At 41.3% G+C, this 23,359-nt stretch overlaps 1 protein-coding gene across 3 annotated transcripts in view; it reads right to left on the bottom strand.

Annotated features, from left to right (window-relative positions):
* The window catches only part of DOCK1 (dedicator of cytokinesis 1), a 271,261-nt gene that overhangs the window by 224,674 nt on the left and 23,228 nt on the right, over positions 1-23,359 (bottom strand). For 2 of the 3 annotated variants that reach the window (XM_035329518.1, XM_035329521.1), the window contains exons 4-18: positions 22,657-22,712; positions 21,105-21,201; positions 17,803-17,951; positions 14,508-14,643; positions 12,905-13,062; positions 12,252-12,333; positions 11,700-11,835; positions 11,195-11,267; positions 8,906-9,048; positions 6,599-6,724; positions 5,040-5,164; positions 4,647-4,745; positions 3,273-3,345; positions 1,722-1,825; positions 1,087-1,270 (exon numbers count right to left, since the gene is read on the bottom strand). In XM_035329518.1, the coding sequence (XP_035185409.1) occupies positions 1,087-1,270; positions 1,722-1,825; positions 3,273-3,345; positions 4,647-4,745; positions 5,040-5,164; positions 6,599-6,724; positions 8,906-9,048; positions 11,195-11,267; positions 11,700-11,835; positions 12,252-12,333; positions 12,905-13,062; positions 14,508-14,643; positions 17,803-17,951; positions 21,105-21,201; positions 22,657-22,712 (1,741 nt within the window). The remainder of the gene's footprint in view (positions 1-1,086; positions 1,271-1,721; positions 1,826-3,272; positions 3,346-4,646; positions 4,746-5,039; positions 5,165-6,598; positions 6,725-8,905; positions 9,049-11,194; positions 11,268-11,699; positions 11,836-12,251; positions 12,334-12,904; positions 13,063-14,507; positions 14,644-17,802; positions 17,952-21,104; positions 21,202-22,656; positions 22,713-23,359) is intronic. The other variant, XM_035329519.1, reaches the window with a different exon arrangement.

Raw genomic sequence — 23,359 nt, 5'->3', positions numbered from 1 at the left:
TGCTAAGCATCTTCGTAGGCTCTAAGACTGCCAAACTGCAGTGTGCGTGATGTGCTCCGAATACCAAACACCTGGGACGTGCTCTAAGAGGTGGCACTGGAAAAGACCGCAATCAGACTGCGAGCTGACTGTGTCCAAGCAGTCACCTTCCCCCTGGGCAGAGGGGTGACCAAGGAATTAATCAATGTGACAATTCCGGCCCTTATTCCTCCCATCCCATGGCCTCCTCAACCCCAGCCCTGGCTCTCCAGAGCCGTACCAGAGCCGAGCCCTCTCCCCCGTGAATCAGGGAGGGATGGACACCTCTGCCCAGCATAACTCAGTCCCAGTGACCCAGCCACGCTCCCCAGCTGGCTGCAGGTGGCCAGGAGCACAAGGCATCACTCCACGGCAACCCAGCACAAAAAATAAAGAGAGGGCGCTGGCTGGAAGTGTGAAATGTTTGCTTTGGTGGCTGCCACCAGCTGACAAATACACGTGAAAAACTTCTGTGAAGCTGTTTGGAAAGGAGCAACATACGCTGACCCCGTCCCTAGCCGTCCGTGTTCGTGTGAATGTGTGCAAACGGCCCCATGCACACACCTGCCTGCCCAGCACAGGAGTGACAGCACTTGCTTCTGGCAGAAGATCCAGAAAACACAATATTGCACCTGGGAAATGACACAACAGCTTATTTTGGAGCATAGCCATGATATCATCTCCTCTCGAAAGCAAACTCACCCTTTTCCCTAGTGCTATTATTCATATCCACACAGTGGGAAAATGTCACAGAGCGTGCTGTCAGTGTATTTCAGTATAAAAGTCTTGGCTTTAACCCTGAGCACCTCTGTTTGCCACAAACAGATACAGAAACCTTCTGTTTACTGGGAGACAATACTCCTCTAAAGCAAAACTACGCCCGCAAGTTGCACACTACGCTGGGAGCAGATGCTTTTGCTGCATCTTGACAATTTAACGTGGGACAGTGTGTCGAGCAATCCACCATCTCGTCCAGAGGCAGGGGGACAGAGAAGATGTCTGCAAGTCAGTGCGCACAGCTCCGCTCACACTGCCAGGGACTGAAACCCAGCGGTTCTACAAACTTACCATTCTGGGTAAGTTTTGTCGAACAAACCAGAGTAGAGATCTGGAAAGAGTCTTTGCTGATGGTGCAGCTACCGAGGTTCTGCATGCTCTTCCCCGTTGCAGAGTGTCCCTTTTCCTCCAGCTCTATTTTAGTCGATGGCAGACTTAAATACGTTGAGGCATCCTCCAGCTTCTTTGCTTCTGCCTGCAGCAGTGTTTTAAATACAATATGAAAACAGTTAAAAACTTGCAGAAAGCCTTTGTAACAGCAAAATGTTGTTCTTTACCCTGGAATTTCTTAGGGCTGGCTCCAGAACTAGAGTTATCCAACAAGTCTACCAATTTTACTACAGCTTGGAGCCAAGATCTAATATTTAAAGGTCTACGCAAGTAGTTTTCCCCAGCCATGAAAACCCATACAAATGAAACTCAATGGCAAGCCTAAGAAATTCAACAATTAAAAGATCCCCAAGAAAACAGATGCAAAGTTTAACCATCAGTCTGTCGTATCAGCAAATCGCACAGCATTTAGTTGCTTGATCTAATATAATATTCCATAACAAATACCTTACTTGCATTTGTCTAACACAGCAGTTCACTGAAAGTAGTGCTCACACTTAGCTAGCAACTATGGAAACACCACCTCAAAATTCTACCTTATAAACTATAAGGTCATGTTCTCCATCTCTCAAAGTTGTTCCATCATATCTCATGAGCTTCACAAATGCGAGGGCAAATATTTTCTCTGATTTATCTTTGGCTGTTAAAAAAAACAACGTACAGAATTAAGTATTCGATCTTAATACCGACATTTCACCTAAAGCATAACGAAACAGGTAACTTATATGTGAATGATCCTAGTAAAGGTTCTCAGATGCAGAAAAGGTTCAAGAAATGAGGAGTCTTTTATACATAACCTAGAACCAAAAATAGGAAAAATGAATAAGCATCTGGCCACGCTAACCCACTGCACAGCCAAACCCAACTATAGCTAACGCGGTCAGTTTGCTCCCAGGCTCAAAATCTAGAATCAAAAAATAAAAGTAACACTGCAACAAGGGTTAATAGAAATTGCAAAGTAAATTAAGAAATAAAACCAGAAGGAAAGTGCAATCCATTTGAGATAGCCCAATGAGCCTATGAGGAAACACGGGGGCCCTAAGGCAGGACATCTAATTAATATTTAAACAGTGACCACCCAAAGTTTTTGTACCACCACATAAATTTTTCCGACTCTGGTAGTTTGCAGCTCACAGCCATCATTTTGACACCAATTACACTAATTTTCCACACACTGCTTTCATTAGGTGCTATTACTCTCTAAACTAAGAGAATCTCTTACTAATGACCGATTTACAAAACACAGCTTTAACTGCCCCTTATGGGGTGACGAGCTCTACATCACACAGATGGGTGTACGTAGGAAGCATCACACACCTCAAAACGCAGCCAGCGGAGGTTACCAATCAACACTAAGCCTGTGCAAGTATTCTACAGCAAAAATATTTTGCTGCAGCTTTTGATAGGCATTCTTGTCAAGTAAGACAGCCACTGTAATGACTATACGTAATGAATGTTATCATAACGAAGACAAATCCCCAGACTTTACTACAAAACATTTGCTGATACACGGAGGATGTCTAGCTGTTTTGGTCAGATCCTCAGCAGCTCGAAGCATCTCAGCTGCCAGCAGCATTACAGGAAAGCTGAGGAGAACCACAAGCTCGCAAGTATCTTTCACATCAAAATTACTTCAAAACAACCGCAAGGCAGAATAAGAACCAGGAACGGAAACCAGGTTTCTTAACAGCTTCAACTACTGATGCTACTGTAATCCCTCTTTCACGTTCCCACTTGACACGTGGGGCTTCTTTGTATTTCAATACGTTCACTACCACCCACCTCTGGGATGAGCACCACCACAACCCTCTCAGTTGCTAACTGAAAGCTTTACTGCCTAGCTCTTTTATTTGGCCTGGAGAAATGACCGGGCAGGAAAGGAAAAAGGTGATGTCAAAAGGTAAAAGCTAGCAAGAAGGCAGAAACGGAAAAGCGGAGATGCTAACATTAAATACGCAGGCAAAAGCTTATCTCCACACCCAGAGCAATTACAACAGCCAATTACAGATAGGAACTTTACGTCTGTTTCAGTAGACTTTGGCACCAGACACTGACAGGAATCACAATGAAAAGGACGAATTACTCACAGTCCTGTGATGACCTGTGTCGGAACGTGAACCTTAAATGGCTGCGGTTCACATCTTCAATAGGGATTGCGACCTTCACACATGGGGAGAGAAGATGGAGAAAGAAAACAGTCAGCACAGTATCTTCAAATATCATCTACCACTACCAAATCTCATCTAGACGTTTTTCAACAATAGCCTTGGATCTTTATAAAGTGTCAACATTAAAGACAAGCCTCAGTTTGCCATCAAAGACCTTGAAAGGTCACAAACTCCCCGGGAAAATCAACAATTCTTGCACTAAGAAACAGAGAAAGAACAAAGCAAGCCTGTTAAGTTACCCAGCAAGATCTGGAGATGCTATGGCTGACAGGGACTTGACGGCTGTAACCTCAAAGCATCCCTTATCAATCCCCCGAGCTCAGGAACAAGCCCACCTTGAGTTTGACTGGCAAAGGCGAACTTCTTAAGGTGTCAATTATCTATGCATCACTTGCACTCCGTAAACTATTAACGCATCTCTGATCCCCCTGTAACCGACACTGCAGGGATGTAACCAATACTCTTCTCCCCCCGTACTTTTGCTAGAGCTGTTGTGTTTTCTTAACCATGTCCACTTTCAGGCCCTGTGCTGTTCACTGCTCCCCAACACCACGTCCGGGTTTCTGTGACTCCCTAACAGCCACCTTCTGCCAGTGCATGCAACAAAAGCACCCCTGGACTTGAAACGGCGTGGGGAGCAGCTGTGAATCTCTTCTTGATGCACATCTACTGCTCCCATTGACTACAGATCAACAGAATTTATTTCATTAAGCTAACGTCAGCCTCCTACATAAAAATCAGCATTTAAGATAAATGTTATTACCCAAACTCAGCAAGCTTGAAGCACAATCAGCCAGATCCCAAAACAACGATGAGTTCAACAGTATGGCAGTTTTATTTTAACCTCAACATCCTGCTTTTTTAGGTCAGCTTCATGGCAAGAGTGAAAACCTTTCCTAAACAGATGGTGCAGTTCCCCCATAGCAGTCATCTTGACCAAAAGGACGAAATAAAATTTATTATGCAATAGAAGTGTAATCTATTTCCCAGCTGTCTCTGAAAGACTTCCTTTTGTTCCACTACCGATGACCACAAGTATTCGTTTTCCTCGTTTTGCTTCTCGAGACTTCCCATTGAAACATGTATTTGTGTCATATTAACCCAGATGGATAAGTATCACAGAATTTTCTAGGTTGGAAGAGACCTCAAGATCATCAAGTCCAACCTCTGACCTAACACTAACAGTCCCCACTAAACCATATCCCTAAGCTCTACATCTAAACGTCTTTTAAAGACCTCCAGGGATGGTGACTCCACCACTCCACCACAGTAACTGTAACTTTATATACAAACCTTTACAGTTTCAAACCAGCGAGGCTGCTTTACTTGGTAATATATTACTGACTTGTATTCTGAGATGGCTTCATCACCAGCACCAGGAAAAATAACGCTCTTGAAAACACAAACAGAAGAGAAAATGTTTATGCCCATCTTCAGCTCTACTTTTCAATTCAAGTAAACAACAAAAGTTAGTAAATAGATCAAAATAAGACAGAATGGCTCTCTCAAAACATCTCATGAAATTAATATCAAATTGCATGCACCGGTATCGTCAGGTAGTCATGGTAAAGAAGAAAATTTTGATGTAAATAAAAATAGGGACTTAAGTTGAAAGAGTTCTAAAAAGATGTCGAGAAAGATTAGACAGATACATGTAAACTAGCTAACATTTAAAAAAATTAATACCTCTAATCTTTTTCCATCTTCATCATAAACAGACACTGTAACTTCTACATTTTTCGCTGTTGTTTTACTGCCTTTGTCAAAATCTCCCTGGACCAAGGTTACATAGATATCGTTACGAACATCACCTAGAAGAAAAAAGGACAGTCGGTAGGAATTATCACAGCCTGCCTATTGAGTTATGAAACTGCACAGAAACAACAACCATCATGTTTTGAGAAGTAACAAATGTATTTATACGGCCAAATATTCAAAAGCCACAGAATCTCGAACATTCAAAACTAGTAGCTGTTTAAGCTAAAATTGTTTTGAGACTTCTAAAACTGATCAACTCAGAGTGCACAAAATTGAATCTAACAAATAAAGCGAACAAAAACAATCACGCAATTATTTCTGGACTAAAAGAACGCTGCATCATCATTAAGAGTATCACTCCAAAAACACCTCAGTTCTATTTGTTAGTCTCATTTCTAAATCACTAATGTGAAAGGATACAGTTTAATTTCATCATTAATTTACCCCATACACAGATATTTTTCAATTTAAAAATAAGAGCCTACACAGGTCTTCTGTGACATGACATCAGGAGTTGGTTTGATGTTTGTGCTGGTTTGAGGGCTGCAGGGGAGGGTTATATTTAGATTTATGTCTTAACATACTCTTCAGCCTGACCCTAATTAAATTGAAACTTAGAAAATTAATTGGGAAACAGAGGATTTTCAATAATTCCAAGAGGCAGCTGGTCTATGTGCCAGCATACCTTCATAACAAGCAGAGGTGCTGAGACACTTACACCGTACTGGCTATACCGTAAAACACCTGACAAATGTTAAGTCAATCAGAAGGAGAGCTGAACTCTGATGCTTTTTGAAAGCATCTGATGGTCCTCCAGAGCTCATCAATCTGAAGGGACAGTGTCATTTTCTTCTGTAGTCTATTGTTTATGACAGATTCTGTTTTGAGAAACACCTTTCTTTAAACACCTTTTTTCCCCCCTTTGTTATTATTTTTTGGTTTGGTTTTGCTTTTGTAAATAAACAACAGATTCGAATGTCCATAGAATTTGTGTAAGAGTCAGCATGACTTTCTTTCAAGTACGTTATCCAAATCTAGCACAAACCCTAAGAGACCTGCATATCTCTAGATCAAGCCATTTGCTCTGAAAAAATCTTACCTACTTTCTGCTTTGAATTCATCTCGGGAGATGGAAATTTTACATATGCCCTTGCTAAGGAAAATAATATCAAGCATGTATTTTCTTCACTGGAAGCAGAGAAGAATTTCCACTGTCACCTTGATAGCATGTCTTTGCTTGGGGGGAAGGGAGGTGGCTATTACTTTAATCTGTTTCTGCAGCACGTGTGGCAGGTATACATTTACCATCAAACTATTTGATACTAATTTTAAGACAAGATCCTTCGATGAGGTCTTATTTCTAATACATACCATACCCCAAATTAACATTTTGGGGGTTCTTTTTTCCCCCTGAATCCTCCATTCTTACAGATATGGAAAGAAGATCAAAATATAGCAAGGCAGAATTATTTCAGACAACAGCTTACCAGGCATAATAATCTCAGGAAATCCCATTTTCCGAGCCACTGCTGTTGACCTATCCACTAGGTGTGGAAACTCTTTTCTAATCTGGTGGATATCTCCTGGAAGAAGTTTCAAAGTCACCCACAGACCTGTTGTGTAAAACACACAGTTATTAAAGTTGTGCTTTTTTCTAGGTATTGAAGAAAATTGTGTGTGTGCACATATTCCAAGAGGTCAGAGGATACGTTAAGGTAACTGTTCATTACCTTACAAAATAAATACATTAACACATTCAGAGAGACTCAGAATAGAACTCATCAAGCAGAAGTATGAGTACAACACACCTATGTCTGATCTTATCAAACTCTTTAGAAAACTAACATCTACACCTGGAGACTAGGTACTTTAAAAAAAAGGAGATCTGAGCAAGATAAGGATTTGTGCCTTTGCAGTGCTACCGTCTAGAAGACACCTTGGCAGGGAGGAATTAAGGAACATGTTCTGAAGCAGGTGCATGCAGCTTCTCGGGAACAGGCTTATAAAGCCAGAGATTTTAGTCAACACTTCACTACAACAGGTCTTAATTCAGAAGAAAAAGCAGGTTAGCAGGGTCATAAAGCATCGACTGGAAGAAGAAAGCCTTCGGTCAACAGCTGAACCCTCTGAGGCCTGCACTGCGGACACGCGGCAGGCCTGCAGTGCTCTTTACACGAAGCCGGAGTGAAATCAAATTCCTCCTCTTGGCAGCAATGTGAGAACGAGACTTCGCTCATTTCAGACTCTTCAGGCTCGTACACACAGGGTCTTGTAAAAACACGGTTATTAAGCCATTAACAGAACTGCCTCAAGCTTTGAGCTCTCAAGTTCTTTCTAGTGAAACGTTTATCTTCCATGGGAAGAAGGAGAAATGGCAAGTTTTCCCATTCAGAGCGAAGTTAAACATTACACCCAACCAGCATCAGTACCCCAGTGAAGACAGCACCAAAGCTGACACGTACCCTGAACTTCACCTACAGCACCCCACAATCTGGTTTCATTGGCCTGAACACACCGACTACAGCATCAGTTGGTAATTTTCCTCCTCAGTAGTAGGAGGCACTAAAGCCAACGCTTGCCAACTAACATCAGGTGCTCTTGTTATAGGGGAAAAAAAGACACTAAACTGAAAAAAAATGAAGTCTTACACCCTTGGTAAAGCGACTGGCAATTAAGCTGAAGCATGAAATAATTACAGCAGCAATTTTCTGGAAAAAAAAAAATCCCAAAATTAAAATCGATGAAAAAAATACCCCAAAAACGTTCATCTATAAAACAAATTGTGGGTTATCCCGTTACACACCCAATTAACTATGCATTCTTTTTGTATAGATTTGGCAGCTCGCTTTCTCTTCTACTAAAATCTCTTACAAACGGCGATGCTCTGACTTGTTGCCAAGGCCAGTTCCAGCAGCTGCTATTTCATCAAGCAGTAACTGTACCCACAGCGACTGGCTAAGCAGCAACTCCTCATCCTTTCCGGTTCGCTTGCGGGTGGAGGTTTGTCTTAGGGAAAGAATTTAAAATGAAGCCAAGAAGCTGCAATGAGTTTCCTCCTTTCTGATGCACGCTGGTCATAAGTGAAAATAACGGGAGGGAAATCAGATCTCAGTTTTCCTCTTTAGTTAAATGAGGAATTAATAAATAAATAAATAAATGTTGAGTTTTACTTACTGTAACACTGTTTCCTGGGTCTATTGGTCAGATACCCCCTACAAATCCTACAGATACTCCAACACAACCTGTTAGCTGGGAGCTCTGCACAGGCCTGACTCACGGTATATCAATCCAGACCAAAAAGATCAAAGCCAGTACAGTAATGACAGAGCCACACAATTCGTTTTTAACTGGCCATCCTTCCCCTTGCCAGATCTGACGGGAGAAATTCCCCGGTCATCCTGACGGGAAGCCAACTGCTGCGAGTGCAGCTGCACAACAAGGAGAAGGAAGGGAAGGACTATTCCTTCCTTCAGCACGAGGAGGGCAAAGTCCACAGCTCTGAGGCCTAAGAGCTGACTTCCTGAAGCAGTTTCCAGCCCAGAAACACAGAGGTGTCCGAGTGATGGGCACTGCAGAGAAAGGACTGAGTCTGTGGGATTGACACTGAGGGGCAAAAGGCAAGGGGCAGGAACAGGAGAATGAGCCTGAAGGAAGGGGAACAGTGCAAATAGACTTTCTGGTACCAAAAAAATAGTGACAGTAATATTATGCACCCTTGACTCGAAACTTATAACAATCCCACGCTGCAAATCAAGCAATTTTACATACATGCACACACAAAGAGCAGTACGTACCCTGACCCTTGTGGTTAACTTCTTTTGCAGCAATCACTTTGTTTATAACAGTCTGAAGGAAATCATTCTCCCCTGCCACCCTGGGTGAAAAACGGGATGATATGTTCAGCTGCTTGTGTCGAATGGCGTCATCCAACGCTAGCCTGGAGGATGCACATGACGACCAACACCAGGAAACAAAGGGTCACAGAAAACCAGAAGTCACAGTAACAAGGGAACACAAAGATCATATCATAGTTGTGACAAAGAGTATTTATTAGTCAACGCAAGACACAGGACAGGAAAGGTAACAAGAAAGACATAGGAGACCATTAATCAGAGGAACGCTGATCTACTGGAGAGAAGTACAGCAAACTCGCGGTGTTACTTCTTCCTTCAGGAACATGCATGCACAGCCCCCGCAACACTTCATTAGGACAGGAAGGATATCTCCCACCTGAGAATCCCCTGTTAAGCAGCGAAAACCTATACAGGCAGGTTTGTTTGTTTGTTTTTTAATGTAAGCATTTAGCCTGCAACACCTCCAGGGTCACTCCGGTGGCTCTATAAATGAAGCAGCAGTGCATACTGTCTGAGGGAAAAGCTGCTCTAAATCCAACAGAAATGGCATAGGACAAGAAAAGCAGATAATCCAAACATTCTGTTAAACTTGATGAATAAATGAAAAGATGAAAACTATAAATAAACACCAGCATTAAGTGTCATTTAAGTAATCTTGCCAAGTGCTTTTGACAGCCATTGTGTTGGTGGCTAGTGAATGAATACAAACAAACAAAGATATGAAAACAGAGTTGCATGTGGTACAACAGAAGCAAAGCATGGAATGAGAAGAAAAATGTGGCTCATATACAGCCTAAGTCTACATTAGAAATAATGACACCAGCATTCATTGCGTGCTTTCACATTATTCATGCTGTTTGGAATATACTTTTTCAGAAGAACGTTTTAATCTAGTGCAGCAAAAAAAAAATAATCACATTGTACATCTTTTCAAATAGCTGATTTATAGACACAGAAAAAAATAAATCAGTTTTAATGGAGCAGAAAACTAGATGTTCCATTAGCATCCACTTTGATACACAAAGAGTCATTTTCATTGCATATTTCCACACTCTCTAAAGGAAAGCTCGCTATTGTTTACCATACAATAAACATACCCTGAAAGCACTCTTCCCTAAAAACCTCTATTTCCCTTGAAAAATGGAATTATGATTTTCAGGATAACACCCTCCACACCACTCTATTGACACAGTTACATACCAGTAAAACCATTTTAGACATTAGGCATAACATCCACTACCTGCAGCACCTTGCAAGGCACTCTGTACGCCCACATCTTCCAACCACAAGGACTTCCTAATTTAGGCCTTTTGGCCAAAATAAAGTTAATTTGAGGCTGCATTATTTCAGGCTCTTTGGGTGTTTGTTTGTTTGTTTTTGTATTATTAGAAACCCTCTGAATACCCATTAACCAAGGAATGAGGTTAACATGTTAATGTAACTTGATCTTTCACCATGTTGAGCAACAACAACAAAAAGACTGCAACTAAGTCGCTAGCTTAGACTCAAGTATGGAAATGGAAAGGTCTGCAGTTTTACATGACTGAAACCAGGTCCACAAAGCAAGCAGACTGGTCTTCCTTATTGCCTAGATCAACTAACACATGTGCAGCAGACAAATCTCCTTTAGCATCCAACCAAAATACTTCAGGTTTCTGGCAAAGGTCTCATACGAAATAGCTGTAGTGTGAGAAAGTATTCCAGGATGGATCGAGGCAGCTTTCAAATTCTCAGCTTTTGCCGTCTTTGTCTGTACAACAGCTGTGGCCCCTGCCATGAAATTGTAACTGCTACCAAGAAAAAACTGTATGTTATCGCTAGCTCATTTCACAGAAATCACCTGTCATGGATGCTGGAAATGCTGCTGGTCTTTTTCAATCTTAGCCAGAGTTGAACCAGCAACGTAACCTTTTTAGGCATTTCATCTCTCAAACGTTATAACCCTGACATCTTTAAACAAAAAGAAAACAAAACTGAGAATGCATGCCTCAAACTCATTAAAAATTAAAAAAAAAAAAAAAGTTTCTAGTGCTATCACTATTATAAATAATGGGAAATTACCGAGAAGAAATGTTGAGTACTATCCACGATAAACCATCAAACTGAAATAAGTTAGCTTCAGAATACCTACAGAAAGTTTCTTTCAATCAAAAGTTAAACTGCAATTAAAAAAAAAGTCAAATCATAATCCTTCATCTCTACTTGTTCTTTAAACTATTCCCTACTTACGGCTGAAACGGAATGAAGTGCTGCTTGTCCTCATCATCAACTTTTCCATTAATTATGTCGGTAACATCCATTACTGAAAACGAAAACAAAGAACACTGAATTTAATGATCTACACAGGAAGAAGGGTTGTGAGGGGACACCCTGAGGGTCAGGAAACAGTGACTCAGCACTGGGATGAAGTTATCAGCTGCACAGTTTCAGGATGTTCATATAGCAGAATAGCATCGTGTTTTAAATGAGCTTTGCCAACTCCAGCTCCATAAGTCCTGAAAGCTACTGTCAGTTCCACAATACGGGAAGAAGCCTGATCAAACCAAACAAATTTGAGTTTATAAAACACCCCAGGAGTTTCACACCCTCAACTTTCTGTGCAACAATACAGAATCATAGAATATCCCGAGTTGGAAAGGACCCATAAGGATCATTGAGTCCAACTCCTGGCTCCCCACAGGTCTACCCAAAAGGTACAATGTGAAACACACAGATACAGCACACAAGAAGTTACCTGCTACTCCAAAGGGTCGCCGAAGCCCAGAGGTTAGTTTCCTCGTGTTGTTGTCCCTCAGTTCCATCCTGCCCACTCGCACAATCTGACAGACAAAACTGATTTTGTCTCTTTTCAGGTCTTTGCTGCCAAGGTCCTAGAAATATTAGTTTCATTGGATTACAACAATGGAATTTCAAGCCCCATTTTAGCACGCAGAAGAACGTTTGTTGCCCAGAATTTGCCTTCGTCATCCTAGCCTCCAGCACAAGAGCTAATTGTTCTCAGAATTACAAGAATAATTGTAACAGGAGTTATAAGTCTTATCCTGACTTCTGTGTGAATTAGTTCTTAGGAGGCCAAACCATTTCTAGTAAGTCAAGACTTCAGAGAGCAACTTCAGCAAGGTGTTTCCAATTTTTCACAGCCACTTATGAGAAATGTCTCGTATGAGCCTTCACCAGCAGAGGTAACTCTGCTGATCACAAAGAGTTTGTTTAACTCCTGAGTTACTCACAAGACATGAGAGAAGCACTTGAAGATTTGCAGGCTGAGCCAGCCGCGCAGACTTACAGTGAACACTGCTCGGAGGTTATGCAATCTGTCTATGTCTTTGGGGAGTCCGGAGCTCGACCAGCGCACCAAATAGTTTTCACTGAAAGAAAAACGTTTTGAAGACTTTTTTGTTTAAGTGTCTTCCTTTAACATAAGGAATATAAAATCAGCTTCCGAATTTACACAAGGCTATCTTAAGCCCAATCTATCTATGCTAACCAAATTAATATTTACATAGCAGACAGCTGCCATCTCCCTTTGCATGCATCATTTATGAACAAAAGCAACTCTTCAGCAACAAAGCGTAAGAATTTCTCTAAAGAAGCAGGAGCTGTAGAAATCCAGCTCTCAGATTGCTGTCAAAGCTGCTGTTAAGTGAGGACAGAGCCTTGCTGGTGCGTTCACGTCTCCTTCAAGGCCTGCACTTGAGGAACTGAAGACGCTGTGTGATAAGGAACAGCATAACCCTGCAAGGTACCCAGGGCGAAGGTCCCTTGCCAGATGCTGTGCGGGATACAACCACGAAGTGCTGCTGCATTACTTCCCAGGTAATCCTGTCCTACACACTTCACAGAAATCTGACTTTCGTAAGCCCCCTCATCCTGCAGAACTACCTCACGACTGTAACGGAGGACACACAGATGAAGGAGCACACTCAGGAGTACACTCACCTGATAAATTTTGATTCCAGGGGATCGTAGAGAGACATCAGGACTTCAGCATCTTCGCCTATTTTGCAAACTACATTTTTTAAATTTACAAATAAAGCAAATGAAGGAGTGGCAGCAAACTTGGCTTGTCTGTTGATATCAATATTCTGTTTTTGAGACTGTAATTCAAGAACAGACAAAAATTAAGTTTAACTAGCCCAACAAATATCTAGCCATTGCAAAGTCTTCTTAAAGCCTTAAAAACAAAAAAAAAGATGGGTTGTCTGTCAAGTGTCTACTCCCATCCTCTTTGTGTATACTTGAATTTACTACAGACTGCATTTTTGGATCTACCTTGAAGTGCCACAGCATAAGGAATTAAGAAAAAAAAATAAAAAGATGTGTTGATGTGTTCACATAGTGAAAAAAAACAGGAAGCTGAGCAAATGGAAGAAAGAGAGCCTCAGATATACCTGACAAAAAAAGAAACTCGTTCTTTTCTCTGTCTGCTGTGGCAGGTACAGTGCACCACGACAGACAGGAGAGAGAGCAGTTTCTACAGGTTACCCACCCCTCGTCCTTTAGCTCCTGTGAACTTTCCATGAAATACTTCATCTAGGCAGAAGGGAGAAGCACACATGGGACAGAAAGGAGATGGGAGGAAGGGCATTGGAAGCAGAGAGGCTCCTTCTCATCAGCACCGACACCACAAAGTGCTCTGAACTCTTGTCCCACCCCATGTCCCCTGCTGCGAGGACTTGGAGCTTCGGCACCAGTTTGCCAAGTCCCCGAACAGCAACTGATGTTCAACAGCATGTTACAAGCCTCCTCTTAAAACACGGTGAGCAATGTGAAGAGACGAGACAGGACAGGATGCCGAGATGATATCTACATAATTTCATACACTCTGCTTTTTACAAAACTCAAAGCCAGGATACGACCACAGAAACTGGCTGAAGTGGGGACCAAGAAACAATTCTGGATGCAAAAATGCATTAGTTCCAGTTCTGTTCAAATTACCATATTTCTGCACCAAGTTTGTTGAGGGCTGCAAGTGGGAATATGCTCCTTACAACTCAGGAAGACACAGTAACTCGTTAAGCTGCACTGACACTCATGAGCAACGTGCTTCGCTACCTCATGCTGCTGGGAGGACTCCTCACAATGGAAATGTTTTTCCTTTTAAAAATAAGGATTTGAATTGCAAAGAAGTTGCCTGTTCAAGTCTGAGAAAGTCTTTACGTTTGCCCCTGTGATTCAACAAACAAATTTTCAGGACTGGCATACATAAATCCCACAAACATGAGGACACTTTTCAGTGTGATTCTCAAAAATAAAACCTCACGAAAACCCAGCATACGAGTTTGTTTCAGCTGCATCTCTAGGGCAAGTCTAGCCGAGTTATTGATACGTCTTAACTGTGATTTCTAATAAACCCTTTAAAGGGAAAAAAAAAATAAAATTAAAAAGCCTATGACATGAGTTCTTACAAAACGGTTAAGCTTGGTAACTCTGCATAAACATATCCAATTCTTCGTTACCAACGCTAATAATAACAGTAACCTAGTTAAATTACAGTCGTTTGTTTCAAAGGGAAAAGCTACAGTTGCATACTGCATCTTACTTTTTCCTCCAGCAGTCTCTCTTCAACTTGCTTGGAAGCTATTTCGTGTGCTCGAAAAAGGCTAATCGTGCTCGTCTGCTCCGGGTCCAAAATATTGCCGTCTTCATCTCTAACAACCAGATCTAAATCCAGAATTCTGAACAAAACCAAAACATGCTCGTGAGTTAACAGCGCCCAAGTCAATGCTTAAACAACACCTGCAAAGTGCGTGCAGTTCAAGTCGTGTGCACCTGATGTATGGGAGAAATCATTATTTGAAACACGATAAAATGACTTAACAGGTTACCAGCCCAGGAGATAACCACTCCTGGCTGGAAGTCACATTTCCCCACAGCACAGAAAGAACTGATCTAAGTTAAATAGCAGAACAGCTGGGGAAGTCATTTCTTAAAGAACTCAATTTGCAAGAGAAGTTGTCTGCTCCTCTGATTCATCTGACAGTTCGAACAAACAACATCTACATTCACGCCACATGCAAATCGGTCAGTTCATTGCTTCCCACTCCGCGCTCTCCTCCACAGCAGCATATTAATCATGGTTTAGCAGAAATCTACAAAAAAAAAAAAAAAAAAAAAAAAAAAAAAAAAAACAAGAAAGCAGAAGAAGGTTCTCTTTATTCAAGGCAGCAGCCAGATTTCTGGCAGCAGGGTGTTAACATCCATGATTATCTTCTGCAGTGAGGAAGGCTTCTGCCATGATCAAGTCCAGTCGTAGGAAAGGTTTTCTAATTTTTTCCATGTTACTGTAGTGCTGGCAGTGGAACCCAGGATAAAGAAACTTCCTGTCTAGGTTGACCTGTGCTTTTCTACCAATCTTCTCTTCTCACCTCCCCTTCAATACATACGGTCCCAAATATCATCTGCTGATCTGTAGTCATCCCTCATGAGAGAGCTGCTGTAACTTTGTCTTTGAAGTGTTTGATCACTAAGCTTAAATCAAACTTGCAGAATCTGATAAGCCACCCAGAAGCTCGTGGTTTATCAGAGTAAATCCCCTGTGGACATGACCCGTAATCACTGCACGAGAAGAGCACAAGCTATGGATAGCTCCTTGCCCCCCCAGCAAGAGGGAAACCTGGAGGTTTGAAACACCGCCCTGAGCAGAGTCAATAGAGAAAACCCTCTAATTACTTGCACGGCATTAACTCGAGGGTGGATGAACATCACTCACACAAGTCACAGCGTGCAGGCAGCTCATTAAGAAACACCTCCTCAGCTCCACTCCAGAGCTGCACCTCACAAGACTTCAGCATCCCCTGGCCCACCAAGCTCGCAGACAAGCTTCCTACTGACAATGGGGATTCACCACTGAAGCCAAGGAGAAAGGCAGCCCAAGCCACGTGCCTTGGGACCGCAGTCACAGCAGGGGATGCACCTAGTGGTTACCTGCACCCTAACCATATGGGTGGGATGAATGACAGCAGAGACCTTCTGTAGGAGACACCCAACTGGACCAGAGGAAAGCGTAACTCAAAATCAGAGACCGACTGATCACCCGGCCTCTGCACATGAGCAGGACAAGGATGTATGCACAGATCGTCAACTGAACAGCAGCAAACACTACTTTGATTTAATTTGTTTTATCCTTTAACTTGAAAGCGATGCTTGGGAGAAAGAAAAATGAAATTTCTCCTTAAACGTCCCAGTTACAGACTTCTGCAACCGAACAAGAAAGATGTTTTCCCAACAAAATTATCTGACCCAATTTCAGGCGAGCAATATAAACACAGCTTCATAAGACTACTTTTACTTCCTCGGTTATTTCGGCAACACGCAATAAAATTGTCATCTTTATTTATAGGAAGATCTTACTTACAAATCAGCCTTTCACAAAACAGGAAAAGTTAGGATATGATTAGATCAGAAAACATTTATGAAGCGCGTAATGAATTCTTTCTGTCCAGATATCGAAATCATCGCTCGTGCTTATTTTAGACAAAAGGGAATAGACGACTACATTAGGAAACATATGGGATCCTTGCAGTTGTGGGGATTCACTCACAAGTTCGAATGCGCTTTCCTCCTGTACTCTGCAGAGAATGTTCTGATCACTTAATTAGTCCATCAGCACATTACGAATATAAAGCCTAGCACAAGATGTTCTATTGTATTTGAATAGTGAGCATCTGGAGGTTATTCAGAGTAACTTTAACCATCTCCTTAGACAGATGGTAAAATACAGTAGCCGAACAAATAATATCAACAACATCTGGTTAATTGTCTACTGGGGTACAACAGCCCGAGTCTTGGATTATACATGCTAAATTACTGACTGAACAGGGTTATTGACTTTTTTTTTTTTGAATTGTGGCTTTTGCCAATGAAGTGCACGAGCAGGAATACTGCGAGGCTGACAGTTCTTCAGGAATAAAGTACAAATAGCTGAAGCCTGGTGAGTTATTTCCATCACAAGGGATTTAAAGACTCGTTGCCTGAATAGTTTCTCAGTCCCCGCTGCGCAGTACTACGATGCTCCCTCAGTATTCAAAATACTCCCTCAAATGTTTTCCTGATTGAAGAGGAGGGTACGATTTCCCACTTTTTGATCAAAAGGGAAACTGTATGGACAACTTGCATCCTACAACCTGTATTGTAAAAAAATAGCAATTGCTTTGATCCTGATCACTGGTTGCAAGTTATCCTAAAATCCAAAGTTAATTCAACTGAATTACTAACACACCTGACTTATGTAACCTATTCCGACATCACTTCTTTATTTTTAATGTCTTTTTTTTTGTTTGTTTGTTTGTTTCCACAATTTTCATTTCACTTCTGTTTTTTAAATCTGTTAATCTTTTGGTGCAAGCCGCATACTACATAAACAGAGCACCAATGAGCTGAACTATGCTTCTGAGCCAAATCCTTCAACATCACATTACAGCATAAGTGACTTCAGGGCACACACAGCTGGTGGCATTGTGGAGGCAACAACTGTTTATGCTGCACAAGCAAACAGAGTTTAAATGACATCTTGAACGGAGGCACTACTTGCACTTTTTAACTGTCCTTAAAGAAAAATCACAACTTCATACCAATATAAAACGTATAGTGTCATCAAGTGTTCTGTATTGATTCGACTTTAATATATGAGAATATATACTCAATTCTATACCAAGAAGATGCTGTATCAACTTCATTCTCTATCATGCTGTAACAGGACTTTTAATATACTAGTAATATATTTGCATGAACACAGGAATAAAAGAATCCTGTAAGACATCACTGACAGCTAAGGTGTAATATACAAAGCTGACCTGGTTTTCATCACAAACACTTGGAAAATACTGTTCACAAACCTGTTTCCATAATCAATTTTTGCAGTCACTTTCTTTTTCAGCTCTTTGAGCTCATCTTGGGGTAGAGTCCCAGAGAGTATTTGAGATCTCCACTCGATAAGATCATATATCATGTGGCGTACACTGCGAAACATTTCTCTGTTATCTTGCTGTTTGGAGGGGAAAAAAAATGGGCAGAAGTTAGTTCTGAAGTGTACTGAACATCTTCTAAATACATGTAATAAATTACTATTATAAAACACGCATTGAAAAGAGTACAAGGGAAACAGGCATTGAACACAAAGATGTTTTCTTGGTTCGTATGCACCTTCTTTTAGTGACTCTACACCAAGTAGAACAGAACTAAAACCAGTGCACGGTGATAACAAGAGGTTTGGGTTCTGCAGTACTCCTCGTGCCACACATCAGAGAATCCTTTCCGTGCCCACCAGCCCTACTAAGTTGGATCTTCAGAATAATACTTCACAGATCCTCAGTGAGCAAAGCCAAGTATATCTGTACCTTGGGAGCGCACAAATAACATCTGAAGGAAAGCAGAAAACCAGGAAAGCCCAAAGCCTTGTAGGAAAAGTTAAATACCTTCATTGTTTATAAAGAGTGGAACTGGGGATATTGAGGAGTGCACAAGGGCATATGCAAACTTCCCTTGGCTACACACAGCTAAGCGAGAACACAGGAAGATGAAGTTTCATATTGAAAATGCCCTTTTCCAGAGCATTTCATACTCGTAGATTGAAGACCAAATCTTCAACCACAAAACAAAATTTGACACTGGTCTGAACAACGCAAACGTAGAGTTTTAGTGCACATGAACACTACTATGCACAACCAAAGTTACAGCACAATGGCCTATCTTGATTGTGAAAGATAACGTCAAGGAAAGAACAATTCTAAGGCTCTGAACACTTTGACCTTACCCAGAAACAATCTTTGTAACCCTCAAAATCTAGCTAAGCCATTAGTTCAATACACTCTTAAGAATTCATCTTTCTGAACACCCTACATCACCAAATTATTTAGGCTACGCACAGCTATTCAGAGTATACCCCAGCCTTATTTGACTGAAAGCAACTAGAATTAAATAATTAAAACAAAGTTAAAACACTCTGCTACCTACGAAAGACAACAAAAAATTGCAGGTGCAGGAAAAGAATGACTCCAAGACTCAGGGGGAAAAAAAAGATATCTAACTGTGAAACGTAGACTTCAGTCTGTTCGGATTATCAAAAAGCTGACTTGATTATAGTGTGAGAACCTTCACAGAGAGAAAATACCAGTTATTAAAAACTCTTTAATGTAGCAGAGAGAGACACAACAGGCTCCTGTGGCTGGAAGCGAAATGCAGACAAATTCAAATGAGAAAGAGGTTCATGATTTCCAGTGCTGCAGGCAATCAAACTACTAAGGCGAAGAACATGCCACTTCCTCCACTATCTGCAAATCAGAACTGAAAGCCTGTTCAGTATTCAAAAGCACAAATTGTGGACTGAATAAAGGGATACCCATGGTCATTTAGTGACTTGTGATATGCAAGATGTGGACAACACGGAAGATCCTTCTAGCCTGTAAACTGACCAGTTGGTCTCCTGTTACCTCCAGCTAACCAAACGCACCTTGATCCTCCTATTGGCATTTGCCCATATACAGTTAATCTGACAGATACCCTTGAGATACAAACGATGACACAAAACTCACCCAGTGATGCACCTACTCAAACTACAGCGATATCCGGGATTGGAGCCCTTTCTGCCAGTGAACTGAGGCCACTGGCAGCATCCCATTTGCCTGCTCCTGAATTCAGAGCTCTTAGCAAAGCACTGCAGCACTCCTCAGCTGCTCACGTCTTCGCAGAAGTAAATACATGACCACGGAGATGGTACGCATGAGCTCTTAGAACAAGTGATTCCCTCACTAGGAAAACTTTATAACTTCCTCAACCAAGTCTTTGCTGGTTCTGGAAGCAGTGTTTCTCTGGCATGAAGCAGTACCAGGTTACGTATTAGGGTAACCACACACACAAAAAGAGACATCAGGGCCAAAACGTAATCTGCACTGTCTTCAGTAACACACAGCAGTGGAGCCACTAACACAGGTTTCACCATCTGGCCAATATACTGTTTGCCAAACAGTTGGTTCTAGTGACATTTTAATTTTCTCTCTGTTCTATATTCATATTCATTACTGAAAAAAATAAAAATCTCCCTCAAATGCTCTTACCTTGTCTCTCTCAGCTTCTCCCTGTGTCCACTGCAGACTCTGTTCCTCCTATTTCACTCCTGCCCATTTATTTCTTCCCTGATCCTTGCCCTGATCCCAGCACTTTACCTCCCTAGTTTCATGTCACATTACAACTCTTTACATAGAATGTTTCTCTTCATACAGCACATCGTCCTTCATCTCATCTACTGCAACACAGGACCACTTCCAGCAGAATGTTTTTAATCCTAATTTTACTTTCACGGGTATGATTCAAACCAACTGAAATGTACAGGACCCTTTTGATTAGCTGCAATGGGTTTTGGGTCAGGTGCTCAGAAATCCTGGTTTCTATCTACCTTCAAATAACCTTTAACAGTAAACTAAGTATAAACGAGGCGCATTAAAACTCTAATTTCTCAGTTTCATAGCTACTGTATAGCTATCAGAGAAATTCAGGATGCTTGTTGCTATAAATTCCTATAAGTATATCACGTGTTTAGAACTTAAATATATAAAAAATACTAATTTAAGGTCAATAGATGTAAAGCAATCAATCAACTTCAAGCTCAAGAACAATGACATGTAAAAGGCCTGCATGGATGAATCTTCAAAGGTTTATACCCACAAATTTGACATCGAATATTCAAATTTCTCATAAAGATTAACAGCTTTAAAAACTGCCCTCAGAGCAATTTTTTCCATTTCTTAACTGCAATTGTCAGCAGATTTGGAAAAAATCTGATCTATTATCTGAAAAAGCTGGCATATTCTGGATAATACCCCTTCATAAAAAAAAAAAGGATCTTCCGTCTAGTCAGTCATAACTGCTCAACAAATTACTGCTGTATCAAGGTATCACTCTAAAAACCTGATTCTGCCAAGAAATACGGTGTTCTAGAAAATATTCAAGCAAACGCATCTGAGACCTGTGCCTTAACACAGATGATGCTGAATACTGCTTGAACATTGAACAGCCTTCAGAAACAGTAAGAGAAGGGGAAACCCACTAACAGTTTCCTCACACTTCTCAAGGTACCTTTCATAGCAATACTTTTTCCACAAACCATGGAGCACTGTACCTGTTGAGCGAGGTTGGTACTTACAACGTATAACTGCCGCCATATTATAGACCACTCCCGGAGCGTTGTGGTAACCTCCTGAATCAGCGGGAGCTCATTGGGTATAACCGTTTCATGTTGCCTTAAAATGACGAGAAAAAAAAAGTCAGAGTTAAGTAATAGCTTGGGGTAGGACAGCAGAGTCATTTCTAGGAAGGAAGCGGTCGTTTCCAAAACCACTTCAGCAATGACAGATTCAAAATAACACCACTACATATTCATGAGTTAGCAAAGAAAATATCGTCATGTACAGGAGAAGCAGCGCACACCAGTACTGCCGTGTGACGTAGAGGATATATTTGTAGAGGATATATATAAAGAGGGTTGAGACTACGCTACTGAGCTCACCATTTTTTCCCCGCTTGTTTCTATAGTCACAAGACACCGATACATACCTCACTACTCGCTGCCGAGACACTCATTTTACAAGAAGCAACCAAGATACACGCCAGATGTACAGCACACACAATGCCACAATGCCTAATTGATCTTCAAAACTATTGGTCTTACAAAGAAAACGAAGCATGCAGGTCGTCACCATTAAGTTGCTGTATGGCTTGTTTTAAAATTGTGCCATCCGAGGATGAAACAACAGCCAGGCCTTTTAATATTTCAGAAGTAGGGTACTCAAAAGTAGTTTTGTAATCAGCAAGGAAGATGTCATTATGCAGCAATCATATGATTAGCAGTTTTATCATTTACATACTTAATAGCGTATAAAAATAAATCAGGCACAAAGGAATACAGTATTTTAATCCTGTTACATTACATTTCATACCTGGCTAATTATTTATTAGCTTCACTTTTTTCTGATTTTCTACTGTTTTCTTAAGAAATATCTCTACACCAGTTTTTAAACTTTTACAAACATGTCCAGCAACGCTGATCTGACATATAAGGATCTGAGCTTTTACATCTGTTGAAGCACCAGCTGCTTATAGCCTCACACATTGGGCAGGGGAGCAGGAGGATCAGAAGACAGCCACCCCTCGCTGGAAGGCAGCACTTCAGCAGAGCTCCTCTGCAACGTAGGAAATGAAACCTGGATGACAGCTGTCAGTGAGGGGTCCAACCCCTCAAGACTTATTGAAGGGGGAATTAAGTGACTTAAACTTCATCTGCATAAAAAGGAAGGTATCTCGTATCAAAGCCCTCTTTTAGCAGACCAGGCAGAATTATTAAAACTCAAGGGCTAGAAGATAAATGAAGTTGGGTAAAATGAAATCTGAACTAAAATGGAGATGGGCTGGATGAAGTTCATCTAAGTAGCTACGAATCATGGGACTAATAAAACCTACAAAGCCAACTGGTAAATTATCTGTTCTTCTGAAGCTCTTCACCACTGCAGAGCAGCTCAGCTTCATGATGCTGGAGCAGACCCCTGAGCCCAAGGTGAGCTGCTTGTCAGACACACACACAGCACCAGCATAAGCTCCGTAACTAACTGGAAGCAAGTGCAAGTTATCTGATAACGCACTGGAATTGTATCTGTACAAATAGAAAAATGGATTTTTGTGATTTTTCAAATGAAACTCACCCTTTTCCTTCAACTATGGCTTCCTTAAGGTGAATATAGGAGGCAGGAAATATGCCCTGTGAGAGGGAGAGGGAAAAGGTTATTTAAAATAGCCAGGTGTGCATAACCTATCTACTCCCTACCAACCCACCAAGACACATTGCCAGGTGTGCACAGAGCTGTTCACATCCTCTTAAGCATCAGAATATGGTCTTTTTAAACATATATTTAAACATCACATTGCATGCCCTTTCAAGAACATGTTACTGCAACCTCAACAAGGAGAGACTTCACCACACTGAAATCAGCAGAGCTGGCCTGTTCTAAGTGATCATACGCATGTGCTTTTGAGAGTGTTAAAGACTACAAACAAATTATTTTGTAGATGTATTCTGAAATGACATTCCACCCGTAATTCAGGTCCTGCCATTTGCTCTTCCTCAGGTCTAACCAAGCTTTCTTCTCCTGCTGTAAGGTACTGTTTCTGTTCCCCATGTGTTTTCTCCAATGTTTTTGGGCTCCCAGTTAAAACAAATGTGGGCTGAGAGCATGCATTACATGGGGCTGCCTGGCTTATTTGGGGTGACACACAGAGGGACACGTGCAGAACGCAGTCATCCTGCATGGCAAGCACCAGTTCACAAGCCTTGTACCACGTGCCATCTTCTATCATCACCCTACCGTTAGCATTACGAGCCAAAAACCTCTTCAGCAGACAGCACAG

Source organism: Oxyura jamaicensis, chromosome 6 (genome assembly GCF_011077185.1).
Source record: "Oxyura jamaicensis isolate SHBP4307 breed ruddy duck chromosome 6, BPBGC_Ojam_1.0, whole genome shotgun sequence".
In the NCBI taxonomy this organism is placed as follows: domain Eukaryota; kingdom Metazoa; phylum Chordata; class Aves; order Anseriformes; family Anatidae; genus Oxyura; species Oxyura jamaicensis.
This window is presented reverse-complemented; position numbering and strand designations above follow the sequence as displayed.